Source organism: Pan paniscus, chromosome 17, assembly GCF_029289425.2.
Source record: "Pan paniscus chromosome 17, NHGRI_mPanPan1-v2.0_pri, whole genome shotgun sequence".
NCBI classification, from domain to species: Eukaryota; Metazoa; Chordata; class Mammalia; order Primates; family Hominidae; genus Pan; species Pan paniscus.
This window is the reverse complement of record NC_073266.2, coordinates 24,300,286-24,325,846: the sequence shown is the minus strand read 5'-3', so window position 1 is coordinate 24,325,846 and position 25,561 is coordinate 24,300,286. Positions and strand designations below refer to the sequence as shown.

Below are 25,561 nucleotides of genomic sequence, written 5' to 3'. Positions count from 1 at the left end.
GGACTAATGACTTCACAAGACACTGCAGTAGCAGTTTCAGTTGTGTTAAGAGAAGCTAAAAATTAGCAGGTTCTGTGCTAAGCACTGTATCATCTCATTTATTCTATAAAATCACTCCATGAGGAAATCAAAACACAAAGTTTGGTCACTTACTCAAGGATGACATGCTTAGTAAATATAACATAACCAGGATTTGAACACATGCCATCTGCTTGTGCTCTTAACTGCTGAAATATTCTAGTCATTTTTCTAGTCAGGTTGCATAACTTGGTGGCCCACGGTTAAGCGTAGAGTTTCTATTAAGCCCAGTAGCAAGCCCAAAAGCTGTTTCTTAAAAGAGCGGTTACCTGCAAAGGATGGAAAGGCTTTGCTCCAAAATCCTAAGGTTCTACACTGTATCTCCTATAGGGCCTGCAAAAGGTTCCTAACAGCATTTCAATCTGCCACTGACATTTCAAGCACCAGAAGATCTGCTGGGTCATATGGCCTGAGTGGCAGAGCAGTTTGCACTGCAGCCTGTACCTGTTGTAGAGGCGCCTTTTGTTCTGGGATCCACTCAAAACTAGCAGCATTTTGGGTCACTCAGTAAACAACCTGAAGTAGCACACCCAAATGAGGAATTTGTCATCTCCAAAATCCAAAGAGGCCCACTAAACGTTGCTTCTCTTTTTGTTATAGGTGGGAACATGCCCTACACTACTCCAGTGGACCCCTAGAAATTTCACAGGTGGAAGGCCCCTGAATATTTGTTGGATTTCCCACCCTCTGACATGCAAATGTCATACCAGTAAGTCTAGAGTAGTTGTTCCTTCTTGCCCACCAGGTCCAATCAGCATAATGTCATCAATGTGATGGGCCAGTATGATGTTTTGTGGAAGGGAAGCGCAATCAGGGTCTCTATTTGTTTGCTACAGCTGCTGTAATAGAGAACCACAAACTGAGGAGCTTACAAAACAGAAATGTACTGTCTCCAGCTCTGGGGTTAGAAGTCCAAGATCAAGGTGTCAGTAGGGTTTGTTCCTTCAAAGGGGGTGAAGAAGAATCTGTTTCATGCCTACCCCCTTGCTCCTGATGGTTTGCTGGAAATGTGTGACATTTCTTGGTGTTCCTCTACTTCAGTTTCATATGGCATTCTCCCTGTGTGAATGTCTGTGTTCAAATTCCTCCTGTTTATAAGGACACCAGTTGTGTTGGATTAGGGGCCCAGCCTACTCCAGTATGACCTCATCTTATCTAATTACATTTTTAACTACCTTATTCCCAAATAAGGTCATACCCTGAGGTACTAAGGGCTAGGAATCCAGTACATAAATTTTTAGAAGACACAATTCAACTCATAACAAGATCACAGAGATCTTGTTATGAGATAGTGTTGGAGAGTTGACATTCCCGAGGTAGGACAGTGAAGGTGTATTTTTGGCTTTGTTAGTTGAAAGAAAACTGCTTTTGGTGATCTTTACTAACAGATACTAAGACAAAGCACTCAGCAGATCAATAACTGCATGCCAGTTACTAGGGGATAGGTTCTCAAGTAATGAAATGACATCTGGAACAGCAGCTGCAATTAGTCACCACTCAGTTAAGTTTATGATAATCCACTGTCATTTTCCAAGATCAATCTGTTTTCTGCACAGGCCAAACAGGAGGGTTGAATGCGAATATGTCAGGAATCATCACCCCTGCATCCTTAAGTGCACTAATCTCTGCAATTCCTCCTGGAATGCGGTATTGCTTTTGGCTTACTATTATTCCAGGAAGAGGCAGCTCTAGTGGCTTCTACTTGGCCTTTCCTACCACGATCGCCCTCACTCCACAGGTCGGGGAACCAGTGTGGGGATTCTGCCAGTTGCTGAGTATGTCTATACCAGTTATGCATCCTGGAACTGGCAAAGTAACCATAGGATGAATATGGGGACCCACTGTGAGGAGGACCTGGGTTAAACTTCCATTGACCACCTAACCTCAACAAGTCCCTACTCTGAATGGCGGGCCAAAATGACATTTTGAGTGTCCTGGAATTAGTGTCAGTTCAGACTTAAGAGTTCAGTAATCTGTGAGAAGTCTAATTATTTCCTCTTCTCCAATGCACACTTACCCTGATAAGCCATAGGTCCCTTTGGGAAAAGCTGAGAAAAAAATTAACGGTATGAATTCTTAGCAGGGCAATGGGGTCCTTCCTCAAAAGGATCCTGCCTCCCCTCAGTCAGGGGGTTCTGGGTCTGTAAAATGACTCAAATCTGGGAATTGATTGAGGGACCATGACTCTTTCTTTGGTAATTAAAGTAAGGCTTCCATTCACTTGACCTAGAACTCTTCTGCTTATAGAGATCAAGTCAGAATTCAGTAGACTGCCCATCGAGTTCTCTTCTAGGGACACCATGACCACCTACCCAATTAGGACCCCCAAGTCAGGCTGTTCAGATTGTTGCTTTGACTCTGCTGTCCCCCATGATGGCAACACACCTACTTACTCTTTGGTGATCACATAGCCCCTGCCATCCTAGATCCAACCATCCCTGCTGCAGCTAAGGACCCCCAGTCAGTGGCAACAACTCCCACTGCAATCTCTGACCTGAAGAGAAAAGCAACCCCAGAGCTCTTCACGGATTCCTGAGGAGAACCGGCAATGTCTTGCAAGGTAACTACCTCAAGGGAGGTCATTACAGGTTCTTCAGGCAAAGCAGAGTTAACCTCCTCAGAGGTGGAAGAATTGCTTCTACTGGCAAAAAAGAGTGAGTCAAATTTAGGAGTTTAACATCCCCAGCTTCATCAGGATGTTCCCATATGGCCCTATTCCAAATGTGCAGATCCCATTCCTTCCCAATCAATGCCCTCATTTTAATAGCAGACCAAGGTGAGAAGGGAATTCAGTTAGCACTGTAATTCAACCACCTACAGGATAAGACCCTGGATTTGGTTTTCACCAACCTCAGCTCTGTAGCTACAAGAGATACGGGTTTCTTTAGGGCAGACACAGAAACTTTTCAGGTCACTTATGTGGAGCTTCAATCGGGAATTTGAAGCCTTAAGCTCCCCTTTTCTTTCTTTTCTTTTTTTTTTTTTTGAGACAGTCTCAGTCTGTCACTCAGGTTGGAGTGCAGTGGTGCAATCTCGGCTCACTGCAACCTCCGCCTCCTGGGTTCAGGCGATTCTCCTGCCTCAGCCTCCTGAGTAGCTGGGATCATCCTTTTCTTTTCTCACTTTACCCAGCACAGTTAAAAGCAACCAGCCTATCTTATTGTACTCATTAATTCGATTAAAATGTTCTAAGGTATCAAATACCTGATCATTCTGAATCTTGTCTATAAGCATGAGTGGGAGTATCTAATAGTGATCTTTTGCATATCTTTGTTGCCATATCACACCAGGGACTATCAGAGCCCTCTTTTCTACTGGGAATACTCATTATTGCCTTTGAATCTGATCAGTTTGGAAAACCAATTCCAGAAACACTATAATCAATTCAGAAAACTCATCCTTAAGATTCTGCTCACTAGAAGCACTCTCAGCACCCGAATTTGAATCAGTCAGGGCTCTACAGAGATACAGAACTGATAGGAAAAAATATATAGATGTAGATAAAAACATAAATATCTTCATCTACATATAGACAGATACAGAGATATTGGTATTTTAAGGAACTGGCTCACACAACTGTAGGGGATAGCAACTTCAAAATGTGTAGGGTAGATCTACAGACAGGAAACTTAGGCAGGAATTGATGCTGCAGTCTTGAGGAAAATACTGTCTTCTTCAGGACACTTCAGTTTTGGCTTTTTTAGCCTTCAATTGATTGAATGAGGTCCACCCACATTATTTAGGGTAATATCCTTTAGTTTAGGTCAACTGATTATAGATGTTAACCACGTCTTCAGAATACCATCATAGCATCAACCAAACTAGTATCTGATTAAATAACTAGGTATTATAGCCTAGCTAAGCTGACATAATAAAACTAATCATCACACACGGTATTACTCAACAAAATCTTATTTTCAACTGAAGGAAAAACCTTTTAAACAATAATATTTTATTTGTTCCAGAAAGACAATGAAATTTCAGTAGGAACACTTTCCTGAGTGGAACAGAGGAAAAGTCCTTCATCCAAAACTATTTGGAGGAACAAAGCTTCCATGAACCACCTCTCTTCACAGAACACTATCTTAGGAAACTATAACATTGTTTCTACATTTTTAAAACAATCTCTATGTTTCAAAAATATGATCTTCAACTCTACAACAGAAATCACACTTTAAAATTATACCTCTGAGAGAAGTTCTCTCACTTTCTTACAAATGGGTTGAAATAAATCCTGCAGGTCCTTTCCTCGTCTTGGTGGAGCTCACATTCCAGCAAGATAACATCCTTATCTAACTATTTTCTCTTGGGACATCATAACCCAGGCATTAAGAAGTATCAAAACACTTTCTGAAAATCTACTATTTGCTAGGCAACGTCCAGTTCTGAGTATGATCTTCTAGCCAGCACTGTTTCATTATTAGCAGAGTCTGGTCAATCAGCCAGACTGCCTGGGTCCAAATCTTGATCCCACTACTTAACAAGCTGCATGATCTTGGCCAAGTTACTTAACCCTCATCTGTAAAACAAACACTCATAACTATACCACTGGGTTCGGTTAGAATTAAACGAGTGCAAATGAATAAAGCACTAACCTTGGCACCTAAAAGGTACTCGAGTATTAGCTATTATTATTTTAATGTCCAGAAAACCAGAGATTACTCAGGCAATAATGAGGGAAAAATAACACCAATGGTAACTTTAAAATCATTTTTATCTGGCTCATTTACTTACATTAACTGCTTTCAAGAATCCTTCCCCTCAATTCTCAAATGAATTTACACGACTTCTAGTTAAGTTTTATAAAAACTGAAAAATGTAATCTCTATATATCCCATCATCGTGGAGTTTTCATAAACACATAGTTAAGAGGCTTTTAATCTAATAACTTTTTTTGTTTTGTTTAGTTTTTTTTGAGACAGTCTTGCTCTGTCGCCCAGGCTAGAGTGCAACGGCGCAATCTCGGCTCATTGCAACCTCCGCCTCCCGGGTTTAAGCGATTCTCCTGCCTCAGCCTCCTGAGTAGCTGGGATTACAGGCACGCGCCACCACGCCTGGCTAATTTTTGTATTTTTAGTAGAGACGGGGTTTCACCATGTTGGCCAGGCTGGTCTCAAACTCCTGACCTCGTGATCCAACCGCCTCGGCCTCCCAACGTGCTGGGATTACAGGAGTGAGCCACTGCACCCGGTGTTTAAAAACATTAAAACATGTTTTTAAAAGTCAAAATTACACTCATTTTCTGTAAAATTACAACAGCAATTATCTCAAGAAACTTAAGCATCAGGAACAGGGACTGTAATTGCCTGGTTCTAATGCTTGTATATGCCTATAACGCATTCGATCTGTAAGACCTACACTTTTGCAGTTGTCAATATTCATGAAATGAGATTAATTCTCAACTTACCTCATTTCATATAATAACAAATACAAGCAGTCATCAGAAATTGATGGGTCATCCTTATTTGTGAAAAATAGGCCTCATTCTTGGTTCAAAGTTTGTAACCTCAAACGGGCTAATGCCCACAATTTAGAAGTGATTAGATTGGAAAGCACGACGCTGCAAATGCTGCCTTCTCCAAAGCCAGGTCTATTCATTAATATACCTGTGCCTACTGACAAGAAGGCAGGCTGGTAAAGCACATTTTCAAAGCTGTTTTAAATGGATCAATTTTGGTAAAGAGTAAGTCAAGACGGATTGTAAATCTGATCAGTTTTACAACCTTGGAAGGTGGGGACTTGACGCACGACGCTAATATGCACACGCTTCAATAATCTATCCACAGGTAGTTTTGACCCTGATCTCAGGTTGAAAGTCCTCAACTATGGAGCTTTCGAGTTTCAGTACAGTAGGCACTTTCACTCCCCAGTAGAAATCTGGGGTGATGGCCAAAAAAAGTGTGTTGTCTCCCCCAAACCACACCATGCCAAGTTCAGCCAACGCAGACTAATGCATCCTTAGGTATTTGTCAAGAAGAGGTATAGGCTGTCCCTTTTCTCAGAATCTAACAGGTAAGAATGGCCTCTTGTGGCTTCCCAAACACGGCGGTAAGGACCAGTCTGCCAGTCCCTAATAAGAAATTGCTAATTTAAAAAATCATTCCGAACGCGGGCGCTTCCGGGCCCCTCTTCAACTGGCTTCGGAAGAAGAGAAGAGAACACGGTGAAGGGTTACAGCAAAGGAGGCTGAAAAACAGTCCCAAACCAAGATTTGCCAGGACACTGGCTCGACCCGGAAGGGCGGGGGGACCTCTCTCGGCCGCCGGGGTCTGTGGGGTCGGCGAGTGTGGACGACCCGTCTGGCAGTCGTACACTGCCACAGCCCGAAGAGCGGCGCACGCGGAGCAGTTGCCGGGTTCGCGCCGCGAGTCAGCTCCCGGACACACGCCCAGGGTTGAAGGTGCCCTCTAGACCCCTCCCGCTGCCCCACAGAGGCCTGGGGCCCATGCTACCTCTTAGGACGCTGGAGCCGCCGCCGCCGCTTCCCGCCGCGCAGGCTGGACCACAGCTCCTCGGATGCCACGGCGGTGTCACTCAGCAGAGCAGCCCGACAGAGCGTGGGTCCGCGTGCAGGAACCCGCCGGGCTCAGCCGGACGCTAGCCCCCTACCGCCCCCGGCCCCGCCAGCCGCGCCCACTAGCAACGTGCTCGCGACCTCCAGTGCCCGCTCAGTGAAGCTTCTGCATGCCCCGCGCGGCACGTCGGGACTCGTAGTTCCGGCGCGGAGGACGTGCGTCGCGGCACTCTCGCCTGACCGTCGCCACGTGACTCTCGCATCTCCGGAAGTGACGTAAGCAGACACGCGTGGCGCGGGCCGCCGTTTCCGCAAACAGAATCGCGTTTGGCTGTGCTGGTGAGTGTGATGGCTGGAACTCCGGCCCTTCCTTTCTTTGTGTTTGTCCCTCGGCCGCCGTGGAGGGGTGGAACTGGCACTCCCACCCCTGACATGGGCTCACTTCGCATTAGCCCTGTGCTTCACTACCCAACGCGTGGGTCTATTGCCTTGTGTCCTCAGTCCCAAGCAAAATGGGAACTCCTTGGGGTGGGCGGGCGCTGTTCCTCCTCCAGACTGGGCGAGCCCGGGTGGGAGAAGCAGCTCGAAGAGCTGCTCCAGCTCGCGCCCCAGGGCCGTGCTGGGGAGGGGCGTGGGGTCCGCAGGTTTGTCTTCAGCGGCGCTTCGGAAACCTGATCCAGAGGTTGAGTAACAGGCCGCGCTAATGACGGAGGGGGTGAACTCGGCTGGAGAAGTCCCTTCTCGCCTCTGTGCGTCCACTCGGGCCCCGTAGTAGAGGGTCAAGCGGGCGGGTCGGGGCTTAGAGCTTATCCCGCTTGGGCTTTATCCCGGCGGCCCTGGCGGCCTGCTCGCTCGTACCCTGAGGAGCTGAAATGACGCAGAGACATAGCTTGCTTCGGAGGTGTGACTGGAAAGCCGGGTCGAAATGTTCGTGTGGTTATTTATCGCGTGTCCATCTCCATGTCAGTCGACCACCTCCCGAAGTTTTCTTCTTGAAGATTCTGAGGGACAGCTCTCTTCCCTATGGAGTGTTTTCATTATTCCACTTTGAGTTTGGTTTGGGGTTTTTTTCCTCCAATTTGTTAAATTGATACATAGAAGTTGCACATATTTGCAGATGCAGGTGATACTTTGATACATGCATACAATGTGTAACGACTAAATCAGGGCAATTGGGATATTTGTCATCTCGAACATTTATCTTTATGTTGGGAACATTGCAATTTTTCTTTTAGCTATTTTGAACTACACAATAAGTTATTGTTACCTGTGTCCACTCCACTGTACTATCAGGCACTAGATTTTATTTCTTCTGGGGTTTTTTGTACCCATTAACCAATTTCTCTTCTTCATCCCGCTCCTCTTCCTGCTACCCTTCCCAGTCTGTGGTAACCACCAATCCACTCTTTACCTCCATCAGGTACACATTTTTAGCTCCCACATGAGTAACAACATGATATTGTCTTCATGTGCCTGGCTTATTTCAGTTAACATAATGACATCCGGTTTCATCCATGTTGTTGCAAATGACAGGATTTCATTCTTTTTAATGACTAATATTCCATTGTGTATATATGCTACATTATCTTTATTCATCTGTTGGTGGACGCTTAGGTTGATTCCATATCTTGACTATTGTGAATAAACTTGAGACTGCAGATATTTCTTAGATATACTGATTTCCCTTCTTTTGGATCTGTACCCAGATTTGCAAAACTATTCATCGGACAGGGGATTAACAACCAGAATATAGAAGAAACTCATCTCAATAGCACTAGTTCTATTTTTTGTTTTTTTGAAGAACCTCCATCATACTTTTCCCAGTATGTAAATTAGTGGCTGTGCTAATTTACATTCTCCCTAACAGTGTACAGGTGTTCCCCCTCTTCTGCATCCTGCATCCTCATCAGCATCTTTTTTTTTTTTTTTTTTTTTTTTTTTTTTTGTGACGGAGCCTTGCTCTGTCGCCCAGGCCGGAGTGCAGTGGCTTGATCTCAGCTCACTGCAACCTCCACCTCCCGGGTTCAAGCGATTCTCATGCCTCAGCCTCCCGAGTAGCTGGGATTACAGGCGCACATCACCATGCCTGGCTGATTTTTGTGTTTTTGGTAGAGACGGGGTTTCGCTATGTTGGCCAGGCTGGTCTAGAACTCCTGACCTCAAGTGATCTGCCCACCTCCGCCTCCCAAAGTGCTGGGATTACAGGTGTGAGCCACCGTGACGGCCTCAGCATCCATTTTTTAAAAATCTTTTTGATAAAAGCCGTTTTAACCGAGATGAGATGGTATCTCATTGTGGTTTTGACTTGCATTTCCCTGATATTACTGATATTGAGCATTTTTTACATATATACCTGTTGGCCATTTGTGTGTCTTTTAAGAAATGTCTATTCAGATCTTTTGCCCATTTGTAGTAGGATTGCTTCTTTTTTTTGCTATTGAGTTGAGTTTCTTCTGTATTCCGGTTGTGAATCCCGTCAGATGAATGGTTTTGCAGCTATTTTCTCCCATTCTCTAGGTTATCTCTTCACTCTTGTTTCCTTTGCTGTGCAGAAGTTTTTTAGCTTGATGTAATCCCATTTGTCTGTTTTTGCTTTTGTTGCCTGTGCTTTTGAGGTCTTACCACAAAAATCTTTGCCCAGACCAGTGTCTTGAAGCATTTCCACAATGTTTTCTTCAAGTAGTTTCATACTTTTGGGTATTAAATTTTTCAGTCCATTTTGATTTGATTTTTGCATATGGTGAGAGAGAGTGGTCTAGATTTCCCAGCACTGTTTTTTGAAGAGACTGTCTTTTCACTATGTACGTTCTTGGCACCTTTGTTGAAAACAAGTTGGCTGTAAACATGATGCTTGGTTTTAAACATTCTTACTCATTTTTGTGGTCATCTGGAATGCTGTGTCATTTCTTCTGACCTAATTATGTTTTTATTATGTCACATCTGTGATATCATGAAAGTGACATAAGTAAAATTCATGCTTAAATCTCAATATTAATTTTAGGTAATAAATATAGCTAAAGATAAGTCACATTTCTTTATTTGAATTTAAAGCCAATTTCCATTAGGAAATCAGTGGCAGAGGAGGAGAAATAGGAATTTGATAAGTTGGTATCCAGTTTTTCTAGATAATCATTTTAAGTATTTGTTCTGAAAATTACTTTTCTGATTTGTTGTTGTTGTTCTCTGATTCAGTTCTATTTGGTACCTCTTGGTATTTTGTTACCTCAAATGGTGGGTCATGAAAACTAATAACCATTGAAACCCTTACCCATTCATAGTGAGTGACTTGTTACCCATTCCTTTAAGCAACTTGATTTCTTATTCTTTTTCGTTATCCAAAAGGCTTTTTATTTATTTACTTTTTTTTTTAAGCACAAACACTTCCTTCATGAAAAAGCTTTTTTTTTTTTTAAGTGGGGTCTCACTTTGTTGCCTAGGCTGGAGTACAGTGGCACAATCATGGCTCACTGCAGCCTGGACCTCCTGGGCTCAGGTGATCCTCCTACTTCAGCCTCCTGAGTAACTGGGACTAAGGCATGTGCCACCATGCCCAGCTATTTTTTGTAGAGACGGGATTTTGCCATGTTGCCCAAGCTGGTCTCGAACTCCAGAGCTCAAGCAGTCTGCCCACCTCGTTCCCCCAAAGTGGTGGGATTACAGGTGTGAGCCACTGTGCCCAGCGAAAGCTTAACATTTTAATAGTGGTGTATAAGCTATAAACATCTTGAAAACATGATTTACATTGAGCTTCTCCATAGTAGGAGGTCACTAAATTTGTTGAATGGCTTAATAAATGAACCACCATAATTCTTGCCCAATAGATAGTTCAGTTATTTCTCTCGCTTTCCCATCTTAATGTAGGTCTAAAAACATATTTGAAAGAGACTTAATGGTCATCAAACTGCAGGCTGAGTCCTGAAACTTGTCTAAAGCCATTTCTACTCTCTCCACTTTCTACCTAATTGGAACACCCATTATGAAATATGATTTCAGAATTCTTGCTGTAGAATCCCAAACTTTTTCTGTTCTTGATGCCCTTAGTGTCCATAGGCCAAAAGAAATATAACAGTTCCATTTATTAAGTAGTTTACCCCAAAGAATTTAAAAGTATTTATGGTCTAACAACTTTATGTCTGTTTAAAAAATTAACACATAAATTGGGGGGAAAGGTAATGTTTCTGTTTTATTCTTGATTAATCACAATCCCTTACTAACAGGATGTGTGAACCTATTGGGTACTGTACAACTTCAAGCCTCGAAATCAGATAGGCACCACCAACCTCATTTCCTGTTTCACCTTGATTTTCTGTGATACCAAAATCTCAGCTTCACAAAGTCATTGAAAGGTATGTAGTGCAATCTATTCAGCTGGAACTGTGCTGTACTTAAAGCTGGTAGTTTCTGTGATATCTTCCACATTAGGTTCTGTGGTGCCTGTTTGTTATGGTGCCAACCATGCAGAACCAGGGTTATAGAGTAAGGATCAGAACCAAAATGGAACTGGTGCATGTGTATCCCCACTTCATTTGTCAGCTTTAATGCCAACAGTGACTTTTATGAATAAGATTATAGAATTTTGGGGGGATTATAATTAGTACTGCCATATTCAGAAATTCATACATAGTATCAGTTAACATTTTTTAATATGCTCTCTACAATGAGATTTTTTTAAACTCCTAGTTGATCAAATTCTAGTTAAAATTATTTTAGGCCAGGCGCAGTCGCTTACGCCTGTAATCCCAGCACTTTGGGAGGCCGAGGCAGGCAGATCACCTGGGGTCAGGAGTTAGAGACCAGCCTGCCCAACGTGGGGAAATCGCGTCTCTACTAAACATACAAAAAATTAGCCGGGCGTGGTGGTAGGTGCCTGTAATCCCAGCTACTGGGGAGGCTGAGGCAGGAGAATCACTTGAACCCCAGAGGCGGAGCTTGCAGTGAGCCGAGATCATGCCATTGCACTCCAGCCTGGGTGACAAGAGTGAAACTCCGTCTCAAAAAAAAAAAAAAAAAAATGTTTTAAAGTCTTAGTGTTTACAAGTAATACCAATTTTTTTCCTATTCTAGTGTTGGTTCATGAAGTTTTACCATCAATTCAAGTAATCATAAATGGCAAATTCTACAAAAGCAGAAGAATATGAAAAGATGTCTCTTGAACAGGCAAAAGTGTCAGTGAATTCTGAAACAGAGTCTTCATTCAATATTAATGAAAACACAACAGCTTCTGGGACTGGGCTTTCTGAAAAGACTTCTGTCTGTAGGCAAGTAGACACAGCAAGAAAGAGAAAAGAGTTTGAAGATGATCTTGTAAAGGAAAGTTCTAGTTGTGGGGAAGACACTCCATCCAAGAAGAGAAAACTTGATCCCGAAATTGTCCCAGAGGAAAAAGATTGTGGTGATGCTGAAGGCAATTCAAAGAAAAGAAAAAGAGAAACTGAGGATGTTCCAAAAGATAAATCTTCTACTGGAGATGGCACTCAAAATAAGAGAAAAATAGCATTTGAGGATGTTCCTGAAAAGCAGAAAGTATGTTCAGTGTATTTTCATTTATTCATAATAGAATATGTAAGTTTGAAATGTGGAACACCCGTGGATTCATACTGGTTTTTACATAATAGCTTAAGAATATTCTATTTTTAATAGATATGGTCTTAAGACAAAGTAGGCTTTTAACTCTTATGATTTCTGTTAAGGTGAAACATCTCCTGCTAATGAGATAGATTTTTTAGTTTTTGTTTGTTTTTATTTTCTAATGAGATAATGTTTATCTTATTTTAGAATATTTAACTAGAAACTTTTTTTTCCAAGACGGAGTCTTGCACTGTCGCCCAGGCTGGAGCGCGATGGTGTAATCAAAGCTCACTGCAGCCACAACCTCCTGGGCATAAGCAGTCCTCCGGCGTTTTTAAAAAGACTAGAGTATGAGATCCAAATGATTTACCTATTTTTCTTTTTTATTAGGTGTTCAGCTCCAGTTTTTTTGTCAGAGGTTATCACTTAAAGGGATAACTTTTAAAATTATACCTAGCTTTACATCCCTTTATTAATGTAATTCCTTAAACAGTTTTCAGCTTCTTATTAATGTATTTTACATACTGTTTTAGTTAAGTGAATGCAAATGCCTAATATTTAGCAAAGATATTATAGGGCAAGTTGTTTTCATCTGGAAGTACCACATTAGAAAGGAATTTGAGGCAGAATCTGGAGTTAGAGGAAAAGATTACTTTAATGAGTAAATAAAATTCTGCTATTGGCCCTTATGAGGAAAGTGACTGATAGTGAGGCTTTTTTTATCAATGGAATGTGAATTCTTGTAACAGAGGGGAGCCCTTTTTTTTTTTTTTTTTTTTTTTTTTTTTTTTTTTTTTTTTGAGACAGAGTCTCGCTCTGTCTCCTAGGCTAGAGTGCAGTGGTGTAAACTCAGCTCACTGCAACCTCCACCTCCCGGGACCTCCACCTCCCGGGTTCAAGCGATTCTCCTGCCTCAGCCTCCCGAGTAGCTGGGACTACAGGTGCCCACCACCATGCCTGGCTAATTTTTGTGTTTTTTAGTACAGATGGGATTTCACCATATTGGCCAGGCTGGTCTTGAATTCCTGACCTTGTGATCTGCCCACCTCAGCCTCCCAAAGTGGTGGGATTACAGGCATGAGCCACTGCGCCCGGCTGGGAGCTTGTATTTTAAACATAGTTTTCAAACTTTTACTAGCCCCAGAACCCCTTTTTCAACTGAAAATCTTACACTTAAACCTGTTACGTAAAATAGGTCAAGGATTTGCTGAAAGGCCTTTCGGCACATCAGTGAGATTCAGCACTTTGGCCGAAAAGGGAGGTAGGAGGATCCGAAGCCCTTTACCTATCATGGCATTTTTACAGGATTTCTAGGGCCTCAGGAAGCACAAATTGAAAACTGTTGGGTTACATGTAACATATATAATAGCATTATTATAATAGAAATCACTAACACTGCACATAGCCTACTGAATTCTAATATCTCTTTTTTTTTGAGAGTCTCGCTCTGTTGCCCACGCTGGAGTGCGGTGGCCTGATCTTGGCTCACTGCAACCTCCACTTCCTGGGTTCAAGCGATTCTCCTGCCTCAGCTTCCTGAGTAGCTGGAATTACAGGTGTGCACCACCATGCCCAGCTAATTTTTGTATTTTTAGTAGAGATAGGGTTTCACCATGTTGGCCAGGCTGGTCTCAAACTCCTGACTTCAAGTGATCCTCCCACCTGGGCCTCCCACAGTGCTGGGATTATAGGTATGAGCCACCTCACCCAGGCCTAATCTCTTTATATACATTATCTTATTTAATTTTCACAACAGCTTTATAATAATAATGTAATTATAGCTTATTCCTAATTTATTCCTTTGTAGAAACACCAAACATTGACTGTCATTTATTGAACTGAATAAATCAGAACTCTGGAAGAGTACTGGGTTTATTAAGACATTGACACTAAAATTAATGCAGATGAAATATCACAATGAAAATTTTAAACCTAGAGATGTTTTTCAAAATAAGGTGATATGGTTTGGGTGTGTCCCTACCCAGATCTCATCTTGAATTATAGCTCTCATAATTCCCACATGTGTGGGAGGGACCTGATGTGAGATAATTGAATCATGGGCGCAGTTCCCCATACTGTTCTCATGGTAGTGAATAAGTCTCACGAGATCTGATGGTTTTATAAGGGGTTTCCCCTTTTACTTGGCTCTCATTGTCTCTTGCCTGCCGCCATGTAAGACCTGCCTTTCACCTTCCACCATGATTGTGAGGCCTCCCCCGCCACGAGGAACTGTGAGTCCATTGAACCTCTTTTTGTTTATAAATTACCCAGTCTCCGGTACGTCTTTAGCAGCAACATTAAAATGGACTGATACACAGGGACACAGAAAACAAATCTTAGGTCTAATGATAATTAGTGAGACTTCTGTGGTTAATTGCCATTGTTTAGTGAAGTTTACCAATTCTAATAGCATTTTATCCATTCACAGGTCAGATGTTCTGAGGCTTATTTTTACCATGTTCTGATCCTTGATTTTTTTCTATTCTCTTTTATTTTCAGAATCTGGAAGAAGGACACAGCTCGACAGTGGCTGCCCATTACAATGAACTTCAGGAAGTTGGTTTGGAGAAGCGTAGTCAAAGTCGTATTTTTTACCTAAGAAACTTTAATAATTGGATGAAAAGTGTTCTCATTGGTATGATCCAACACCAAGCTACTGAGTCTTTAATTCCTATTCATTTAATTATCAAACCTTGACTTTATAAAGCTAGAGCCAAGACTAGGTCTTGAAGACAAATTCTTCTAATATTTACTTTTGGTTGACTGTGTAAGATTTTAATGAGTGTTTAATTATTATGTTAATCAGGTTTTCAGAAGGCAATATTTTTTTTAATGCACAGAATTAAGGTTACCTAGTACTATTAAGTAGTGATTCTATTTTACTCTAATAGTTTTGGAGCAACTGCATATTGTTGGTTAAACATTCAGGTTTCATTAAGTCAAGAAATAGGCAGGGTCTTGATTTGTTTAGGCCTTCAATTGGTTGATAATGATCATGTGTATTACATTGAGGATAGATAAAAACATTCAACTTTTTTGAGCCAACATTTTATCTATGGAAACTCACCTTTGAAATTAAAATGAAAGTGAACAGAAAAAATATGATTCAGAATACAATTCTTGTCGGCACCATAAGATAGGGTAAAAAAAAAAGAATATAATTATTGCTCTGTATATTTAGTGCATTAAGTAGACTCTTAGATAAATTTAGAGAACTTTAAAAAGTGGTTTGTTTTAAAATTTTTCATAATAAAGATTTTTTTTTAAGCCTGTCAGGAAGTGAGAATGCTTTCTTAATTATACTAGAAAGAATAAAGTGCTAATTATGGGTACTTCCTACTAGTTTTGATGATAATTTACTAATTTTCAAAGATAAATTACCTAATCTGATAAGTATTAGCAGTAGGAACTAACTAGGCTTACTTTGAACACATTTTAACATTTTGTATATCACTTGTTTTTAACATTCATGTTCTGTTACAAAAATATTTATTTGACTCTGCCATGTGTCAGCTTAGGCTAAATGAGTGTTCACTTTTTTTTTTTTTTTTTTTTTTTAAGATTAACGTAATGGCATTTTCAGTCTCTACTCACAAGGTTCTCTCTCTACCCCAGTCCTAATTTCTTTTCAGCCTTTCTCTTCCTTCATTATCCTCAATGATGCAGATAACTTATTGGATTTTTTATGAATTCTTATTTATTCATGTATTTTTATTGAATAACTTTTTCGAGTCCATATTTTCCACATTGTTACATGTATTATTTCTATAATCAGAAAAGAGGTATTTTTTTTTAAAGGACTGAAGTCAGAGTTGGCAAAATTGTCTCTTGGCATATACAGGGTATTCTTTCCTTCTTCAGCTGTTCTAGCAGCTCTCTTGATGTGTGCTTTGCACCTGTCTTTAACATCCTAATACAATCAGTGTGATCTGTGCCAAGCTTTCTCTCTGGCTTTTTCCTTTCTCAACACTCATTCTTTGTCACTCATTTTCTCTTTCTTCTTGGTGCTTGTAGCTTGGTAAGTAAACAGTTGAGTATAGTTCTTGAATGTGATAAAGGCTTTTTTGAAATTGTTTCTTGATGATTTCCTCTCTCGTTAGTCTTACTGTATATAAATGCAGAGATTTTATAATTGTTTTTCGCTCTTTCAGTATTTTTATGCTATTAAGATTCATGGCAGAAAGTTAAATATTATGGAACACTTGTGCTTCTGTTGAAGTTACTTTAAGTTCCTGCAGAAGGTGAAAGTACTTGTACAGGATATTTTAGCCATCAAAATAATGCACACCTGAAAGTGTCCAGCTCAGTGATAAAGACAAGGAGAATGTATCTAGGATTCAGTATTGTATCAAGTTTTAGAACTGTTGAATACTTAACTTGCCGGAGAATATTAATATGCTTTTAATCGACGTTTGAACAATTTGCCTATTGATGTTTGGTTGCCTACTGATTTTATCTGTTGGCTGTTAATGTCATTTAGTAGACTGGGGTCTACCAAATTCTGATGATGCTAAAACTAAAAGACATAGTGCTTTTTTTTTTTCTAGTTTTTATATTTCTCTTGGTGGTAAGCCTGACATCTTTGATAATCAGGCTCTTTTATCATTCCATAACAACTTTGATTTACTTACGTGTCTACTGTTAAACACCTAGCTATGGAAAGAGAAAGCTACAAAAAAAATTATGAATGATTAGTTTTTCTAATCCTTACTTAGCTTTTTCTCTCATCCTGAACAAGTTGTGTTGTCTTGTATTAGAATTTTAAATATCTGCTATTTAAAATTCATTTTTGAAAGTAACATTCAAAATGCTGCCTTTATTTTCCAAAACACCAGACACATACTCTTTAATGATAGAGGATCAGATTAATCAACTCTTAGTCATATTTTTAGTTACTTATCAAAAGTTACAAATTACATAAATGGATGTGTAATAGTTTATGTTACATATTGGGCAAAAGATAGTAGGTTATTAGAGGTAACAGTTTATACTTCAGTAAAATTGAAGAAGGGGTAGTTTATTGTGACTGATTTCTCTCTTTTAGGAGAATTTTTGGAAAAGGTACGACAGAAGAAAAAACGTGATATCACTGTTTTGGACCTGGGATGTGGTAAAGGTGGAGATTTGCTGAAATGGAAAAAAGGAAGAATTAACAAGCTAGTTTGTACTGGTAAGATAAATAATGATATGGGAAAGAATAATTTGTAGTCAGATAAATGGAAAATAAGAAGGATTGTCTCTAATTGCAAGATATCTGGGACTATGCATGAGATGGGTTTTTTTAAAATTAATTACGGCCTGACGCGGTGGCTCATGCCTGTAATCCAACATTTTGGAAGGCTGAGGTGGGTGGATCACTTGAGGTCAGGAGTTTGAGACCGGCCTGGCCAACATTGTGAAACCCTGTCTCTACTAAAAATACAAAAAATTAGCTGGGCATGGTGGTGCACACCTGTAATCTCAGCTACTCAGGAAGCTGAGGCAGGAGAATCACTTTTACCTGGGAGGTGAAGGTTATAGTAAGACAAGATCACACCACTGCACACCAGCCTGAGTGACAGAGCAAGACTCCATCTCGAAAAAAAAAAAATTAGTTTCCTGATAGTTTCATAGTAAGATTAATAAGCCTGGGATAACGTTTCCTTCCCAAAAGGAAGGAAGCTATCAAAGATGGTCGGAGTCATGTCTAAAGGGCAGACTTGAAAAGGTTTCCATTGGCAAAAATAGGACAATTTTAACATTAAAATAGCAGTTGGACACATCAAATCAGAAAAACACATTGTTCACCCTTGAAGGCTGCTAAGAAACTATTCTGAAACTGATAAATTAAGGGGAGGAAATCAAACATTTGTAATCAGATGGTTGAAAAGGGCAGTTGTTTTTTTTTTTCAATCAGATAAAGAGGAATTATAGAATTAGAAAATCATAACTTTTTTCATTCTTTATGAAATAATAGATCTAGGCAATAATTTTTTTTTTTGCTACGGAAGCCATTAAGGGAAAAGTCGATAGTAACGCAATGAATCAATCCATCAATCACCTTAGCCCGGTGGTTAGTCTTAACACTGAAGTGGGACAAGCAGACATCAGCGTCTTTCTGATGTGGTGAGTTAAAAGAGATACATACCCCCACTACTGAAGTACTGCCCAAATTAGCAGTTCTCAGATTTTTTGGTTTTATGAGCCCTGTATACTTAAAAATTATTGAGGACCCCAGAAAGCTTTTTTGTATGTAATTATGGTAAGTAGCTACTGATATTTACTATATTAGAAATTAAAGCTGAGAATTTTGAAAATTTTTTTAGTTCATTAAAGTAAAAGTAACAAGGCTGGCTTTTACATTTTTGTAAATCCCTTTAGAGTTTGAAATTGCAGGAGACAACTGGATTCTCACACCTGTTTCTGCATCCAATATGTTGTGATTTTATTTTGGTTGATAAGTAGTTGTAAAATAAAGAAGTATTTTAACCGCCTTTTTTGATAATTGTAGATATTCCTCTGTTACTACATCAAAACTCAGTAAGTGGTGGTTTCTTAAAGAGTAGTTACAATATGGAATCTGAAACCTTAGTGATGAACTTTTTATACTGTGTAACATTAAAATCCATTAATCTGTCTTGCACTTCCTGCATGATTTTATAGTACTTGGAAAATACTGTTCACTAAAGTTATGCAGATCTAATTGTTGAGAATCAAAAAATCACGTGTTTAATATCACTGCCAATCAGAAAAGTATTGGGAAGAAGTCCAGCCCACAGTGATCAATACGAGTTTTTCAGGGTTGTAATTCTTATTTGAAAGTCAATTTTATTTTTGGCAACAAATACACTGTCCCTTGTCTCCCTTTAAATTAGCGGTCCCTAACCTTTTTGGCACCAGGGGCCGGTTTCATGGAAGACTGTTTTTCCACAGAAGCGGGGGGATGGAATTCTACCTCAGATCATCAGGTGTTAGATTCTCATAAGGAGTATGCAACCTAGCTTGCCTGCCACTCACCTCCTGCTGTGCAGCCTGGTTCCTAACAGGCCGTGGACCTGTACTGGTTTGTCGCCCAAGGGTTGGGGAACTTTAAGTGACAGGTTCACTTTGTTCATTTTCAAGAAAATATGTGCCAGGTTCTCAAGTCTGCATAACTGTAGTTTGTCAGTCATTCAAGTCAAAATAATTTTCTCAGAAAAAAAGTGGCCAGTACAGCTCAAAACTCAGAACAGTCATATCAGTACTGTTCTTGAAGATGACCATCATACTTTGTTAGGTAGCAGAAATGTTTTGTTACTTCCCATTTCATCACACAACATTTTAAAAAGTGTATTCAAAAGCCCAGGTTTAATAAAATTAATTTTCACTATTTTATAAAGGGTATTCTTAAATGAAACTGTTTTTCTCCCCCTGCATATTGTATAGTGGTGAAGAATACATGAAGTACTGCCAGTACCATTTAGTGCTGCTACTTTGTATTTGTGATAAGATCCCATTGCCTTTGCATTATCAGTGTGAATTTTTAAACAGGGAAAAGGGCAGGCTGGGCACAGTGGTTCATGCCTATAATCCCCAGCACTTTGGGAAGCAAAGGAGGGTGGATCACTTGAGGCCAGAAGTTAGAGACCAGCCTGGCCAATGTGGTGAAACCCCATCCTCTACCAAAAATACAAAAAATTAGCTGGGCATGGTGGCACACAACCTATAATCCTAGCTACTCGGGAGGCTGAGGTATGAGAATCACTTGAACCCTGGAGGCAGAGGTTGCAGTGAGTGAAGATTGCACCACTGCACTCCAGCCTGGGCAATACAGCAAGACTCTGTCTCAAAAAAGAAAAAAAGAAAAGGGCTAATAACATTTTATTATAAAAATATACCCTTGGTATTTCCAAAACTGGGCTTATTGATAGTGTTAGGTTTTATAATTCAGATTGGAATAAAACTTTCTCCTTTTTACTTTGAATAAGCATTTAAAAATCATGATAGAACTTTCATAGCGTCCGTACCTATTGAGACGCTTTTAGTTCCTCTTGAAAACTGATAGGGTATTTGCGTCGGAACAAAGCCCTTTTCTTTTCTTTTAAAGGAAATAAAACCTTTTCACTGGTACTAAGGCCGACTTTTATGCCAGAGTTTGTCAGTTGAGATCAATGTCTAGATTTCTGGCATTCTGTGTTGATACTTACTAATACCCTTCCATCCTTCCAGATATTGCCGATGTTTCTGTCAAACAGTGTCAGCAGCGGTATGAGGACATGAAAAATCGTCGTGATAGTGAATATATTTTCAGTGCAGAATTTATAACTGCTGACAGCTCAAAGGTACAGTTTCTTTGGTCAATTTATTTTTTACTTTTTTAGTTTGGGTAAATAATTTGTTTTAAACATCAACTCAATTTTTACTTTTTTAAAAAAATTTACTCTAATTTTTGAGACAGGGTCTCACTCTGTCACCTAGGCTGGAGCACAGTGGCACGATCTCAGCTTACTGCAACCTCTGCCTCCCAGGCTCAAGTGATTCTCCTGCCTCCCAGCCTCCTGAGTAGCTGGGACTACAGGCACATGCCACCACACCCAGCTAATTTTTATATATTTTGTAAAGATGGGGTTTTGCCATGTTGCCAAGGCTGGCCTCAAACTCCTGAGCCCAGGTGATCTGCCTGCCTCCCATAGTGCTGGGATTACAGGCATGAGCCATGGTGCCCAGCTACTCATTTTTTAAAATGTGTTTTGAAACTTTAAAAATCTTGGAATATGCATTTTCACTTTCGACTGGAAATTCTAGTACGATAAATTCCCTTGAATGACTCACTGAATACTTGTAATTTTTTGCTTTTAATAATTTGAATTGAAATTAGCTGTTGCTTTTCTGTATGGACATCATTTATTTTCCAGTATTTTGAAATAGAACTGAACTTATACTATGTTTTGTTCACCTTGTAATTTATTAGTTTCCCAACATATCAGAGCCTGTTTGGTTTTTTCCTACCTTCCACCTGTTTCTGAATTTCTTAAAAAGAACTGCTTCAAGGGTGAAAGTCTCACCATGAACTTTTTGTTCTTCATTGACTTATTGACTCACTGAACTGTTATAGATACCTTTAATCATACACGTTTTGTTTGAAATTTGAAAGTGAAAAAGATAAGTGGGAGTATATTGCCAGAAAGTTGTAATACCTTTAAAACATTTTTGCATTTTTTAAAAAATGCCAAACGCCAGATGTTTTTTAACTCAATGTTGAATGTCATTTTATTTTAGCTGTCAAGTAAAGTGATGAAAGGATCAACTTGAAATGTCATAATTGACTAATATATTTTAAACATGATTTCAGAATTCCTCAGTTTTTAAATACTGTGAAAGTGGGAATCAAATTATTCTGTTAAACTAGAATACATGCATGATTTCTGTGTGTCCTTTATTGTACAAGGGAAAGATTGTGAGGGAAAGGAAGAACCTTACATTCTAGAAGTTAATTTACTAAAAAGTTTTTAATCTTTGTTGTAGTTACCTCACAATCTTAACTCATTTTAATTTGTTTCAGGAACTTCTGATTGACAAATTTCGTGACCCACAAATGTGTTTTGACATCTGCAGTTGTCAGTTTGTCTGTCATTACTCATTTGAGTCTTATGAGCAGGCTGACATGATGCTGAGAAATGCGTGTGAGAGACTTAGCCCTGGGGGCTATTTTATTGGTACTACTCCCAATAGCTTTGAATTGATGTAAGTACTTTTAAATATATTGTGGTTTATAAAATATTCAGTATTAAGTAGCAAATGTTTATCAGAGGTAGATTTTATTAAAATACGCTATTTTAATTTTATAAGTGTTGAACACTTTCATAAGATATTTGAGTAGACATTCAAAATTTAAATTCAATAGACAAATTTACAGATGAACTTTTAACAGTTCATCTTTGTGTGTAAGTTAGAGACTGAAGTTATAGTGATAGACAAACTGCAGGTCAGATAGACAGGCACAGAGATGAACCAGCTGTCATGAGAGTGATACCTACTTCCAGCTTAATTTTATTGGTGTGACTGTTGGTGATCTTTTAGTATATTGCTTCTTAAAAGTAGCTCAAATCAGGAGAGTGCAGTGGCTCATGCCTATAATCCTAGCACTTTGGGAGGCCAAGGCAGGAGGATTGCTTGAGGCCAGGAGTTTGAGACCAGCCTGGACAACATAGTGAGACCTTGTCTTTACAAAAAATTTACAAATTAGCCAGCGTGGTGGCACGCCCCTGTAGTCCTTGCTCAGGAGGCTGAGGCAGGAGGATCACTTGAGCCCAGGAGTTGGTGGCTGTAGTGAGCTATGATCACACCACCACACTCCAGCCTGAATGACAGATTAAGACCTTGTCACTTTAAAAAAAAAAAAAAAGGTAGCCCAGATCTAATTAAAAAGCTAATCAAGTGTGCATCATGTAGTTTTTCACATGCATAATCTGATCAAAATAAATCTACACTAATCACAATTTTAATCTTTTTATTTTGGTTGGGCGATAACCTTGATAGAAGACGCCTTGAAGCTTCAGAAACAGAATCATTTGGAAATGAAATATATACTGTGAAATTTCAGAAGAAAGGAGATTATCCTTTATTTGGCTGCAAATATGACTTCAACTTGGAAGGTGTTGTGGATGTTCCTGAATTCTTGGTCTATTTTCCATTGCTAAATGAGTAAGAAGTCATTAATCTGTTCACTCTTTTCTTTTTGTCTTAAGGGAAAGAAAAGCGGGGAAAAGCAATATTTATTTTACTCTTTATTTTAAATGAGGGCTAAAGAAAAAGTATAATCTTGTTTTTTTGTTTTTGTGTTTTAAAAAAAAAAACAAACAAACAAGACTAGCTTCACATCTAGGGGATTATTGCCATAGGTCTCATAATAGCCTAACTTAGTTTTCTCTCATTCCTGGAATTTTTTAATCCTATGGGTGAAAAAGGGAACCAGTTGCCTTCAGCTTGTGGCACAAAATGCCTGACACAAATAGCAAAAGTTTTTTTTTTTTTTAGTGACTACTGGTAACTTTGATGATAAACAATGAGTCTTCATAAATCAAAGATCCTCTGTTGACAGAGATGAGTATTAAAAGTTGTTTGCATTTCACTATAACTTTGAAATTGCCTATGTCCCACAGGCAATGTTGATGATAAAATCCTGATTCAGGAATGTATTCTCCCATGTGCCTGAATTCCTAGGAGTCCTGGCAAACTGTAGACACAGGAAAAGCTGGGGGTAACTGGGCCTTACCAGGTAAGGCTTCAAGGCCTTGTGATACACCTTGGTTTCCAGAGTTTCCCCGGTGGGGAGAGTATAAAAGTCAGCTTAAATGTAGGCCATGTCATGATTGATTGAACTTGATTTTCTACTTTTTAGAAACAAAAATCTTTTGTTTTGAATATTAACTGAGAAAAGAGGTATATTGTCTGCTTACTTCTGCTTGGTGCTTATTTTAATTGTAACTCAGTCAGTCTGTAAAATTAGGGTTACAGTATTTTCAGGAGTTCTATAATAGCTTATTCAATAATATAAGAAAGCCAAGTAGCATTGTGACTGAACATGAGGAAAATACTGTGCATAATTTTATAAATATAAACCATTTACAAAATTTAAAAATATCAATTACATTTTCCTTTTAATTTTTAAAACTAATAAACTGGGGAAATGTTACTGCTCTTCAACTTTATTTAAAAAAGAACTTGTGGAATGTTATTGAGTATGTTTAATATGTTAGCTTGAGATTTTAGTTAACAGTTTGGTGATTTTAATATAATCAAAAAGATAATGAAAGATTTGTTTTAAATGCTAAACAAGACCTAGCGGTCTTCTTTTTTTTTTTTTTTTTGACTTAAATTGCCTAATGATGGTAAACCTAAGTCATCAGTTTAATGTCTAATTTTTTAAAAGATTATTTATTGAAACAGTATTGGATGAAATAGAATCTGAAAATGTGTGGGGGTTTTGAGATGCCTTTTTGCCATTTCATTAAGAAATTTAACAGAAATAAGCTTTTTGTGTGGCAAAACTTATTCAAATTGGGCCTCAATTCTTTGAATCATGATTTTTTTTAGGTGTAAAACTTGGTTTCATTTCTAAAGGCTTATTTTAGAGATTTACAAAAGAAAATGAACTGCCTGGAATAAAAAACTTGGTTTCATTTCTAAAGGCTTATTTTAGAGATTTACAAAAGAAAATGAACTGCCTGGAATAAAAGACTTAATTTTGCTCATGTTGCGTTTCCAGGGAGGATTAATTGAAGTAACAGAATCCTGCCTTACGTATACCTCTTACATAGAAACCTCAGTGGCCCTCCAGTGTTTGCCCTTACCCTATCCCCTCAAATGCCACCCTGTACACGAGCTCTCCCACCTAATTTTCAGGGTTTCTCCCCTTCCTTCCACTCTTCCTTTAACTGCTGCCTGAAGTCATCTCCAGGCTCCCTCTTGTTGTCTACAGATACATGATTATAAACTTGGCAAATGCAGTGAGGAAAAAAACTACCTGAGAGTCTAACGGAGAGACCTAATAATAATTAAGATTTAAGGAAGGTACCTGTAAAGAAGCGATGTTTGAGTCAGGATCTAAAGGATGGAAAAGTAGGTGGGCAGCTGAGGACTGGAGGGAAGAATGCTCCTGACAAGAGGACAGCGTGTGTGAGGGCCCAGCAGTGGGAAAGCTAGGCTAGTCCAAGATGTTGAAAGAAGGCCCATCCTGATTTATATCGGGGGCTGTCCCAAAATGAGGCAGCATTCCTTTACAGATGAATGTCTTCGAGACCATATTCTGTATCCTAAGTGCACTGGAGCCCAGTGGAGGGTGTTAAGGGGGGTAGTGACATGACTCAGGTCTGCATTTCTGAAAGCTTAATCTGGCTGTGATTGGAAAATTCATTGAGGGAGAGTAAGAATGGAAGCAGGGGACAAGCAAAGTGAGTTTATGGACTGGTACCACTGAGTGGTGATGGTGAGTGAAGCAGCAGGATGGTGCCAAATGCAGGAGGTAAGAAGTGGACCTATTTGAAATTGATGTTTTCTAGGTAAAATAGAAAGGACTTAGTGATGTGTATTGAGCACAGTGGGTAAAAGAGAAGGGGAGATGGCATGGATCACTAGATGGATTTACTGAAATGGCAAAGATTGGCAGAAAAAGAGCAGTGATGTTCAGCCTTAGATGTGGGAAGTTAGAGAGTGCCAGTGACACATGCAGGTGAAGATTTCTAATAAGCAGTAGAATCCATGAGTGATGAGAGACAGCTGAACTACCGATAGCTGGGGGGTGGAAGTGAGTAGGGCTCTGGACTGTACTCTACAGAACCTTGAAGTTTAGAAGTTGGGTAAAAAAAAACCTGTAAGTAAAAAGGAAAAAAAAAAAAAAACCTGCAAAGAAGCAGTTCATGATGTAGGGGAAAAATTAATAGT

General features: G+C 39.4%; 2 protein-coding genes across 3 annotated transcripts in view; one reads left to right on the top strand and one right to left on the bottom strand.

The window, feature by feature from the left end:
* FAM210A (family with sequence similarity 210 member A) overlaps positions 1-6,795 on the bottom strand; it is a 58,807-nt gene extending 52,012 nt beyond the window's left edge. The window contains exon 1 of the mRNA XM_003807802.5: positions 6,531-6,795. The gene's annotated coding sequence lies outside the window, so the exon portion shown is untranslated. The remainder of the gene's footprint in view (positions 1-6,530) is intronic.
* Positions 6,796-6,805: 10 nt separating this feature from the next.
* Positions 6,806-25,561, top strand: part of RNMT (RNA guanine-7 methyltransferase) — a 37,466-nt gene continuing 18,710 nt past the window's right edge. Inside the window, exons 1-8 of one of the 2 annotated variants that reach the window (XM_003807798.6) lie at positions 6,849-6,931; positions 10,810-10,938; positions 11,657-12,115; positions 14,660-14,795; positions 17,205-17,330; positions 20,348-20,460; positions 21,681-21,862; positions 22,658-22,822. In XM_003807798.6, coding sequence (XP_003807846.1) covers positions 11,699-12,115; positions 14,660-14,795; positions 17,205-17,330; positions 20,348-20,460; positions 21,681-21,862; positions 22,658-22,822 — 1,139 coding nt within the window. In that variant the 5' untranslated portion in view covers positions 6,849-6,931; positions 10,810-10,938; positions 11,657-11,698. Of the gene's footprint in view, positions 6,932-10,809; positions 10,939-11,656; positions 12,116-14,659; positions 14,796-17,204; positions 17,331-20,347; positions 20,461-21,680; positions 21,863-22,657; positions 22,823-25,561 lie in introns of both variants that reach the window. The other variant, XM_003807799.5, reaches the window with a different exon arrangement.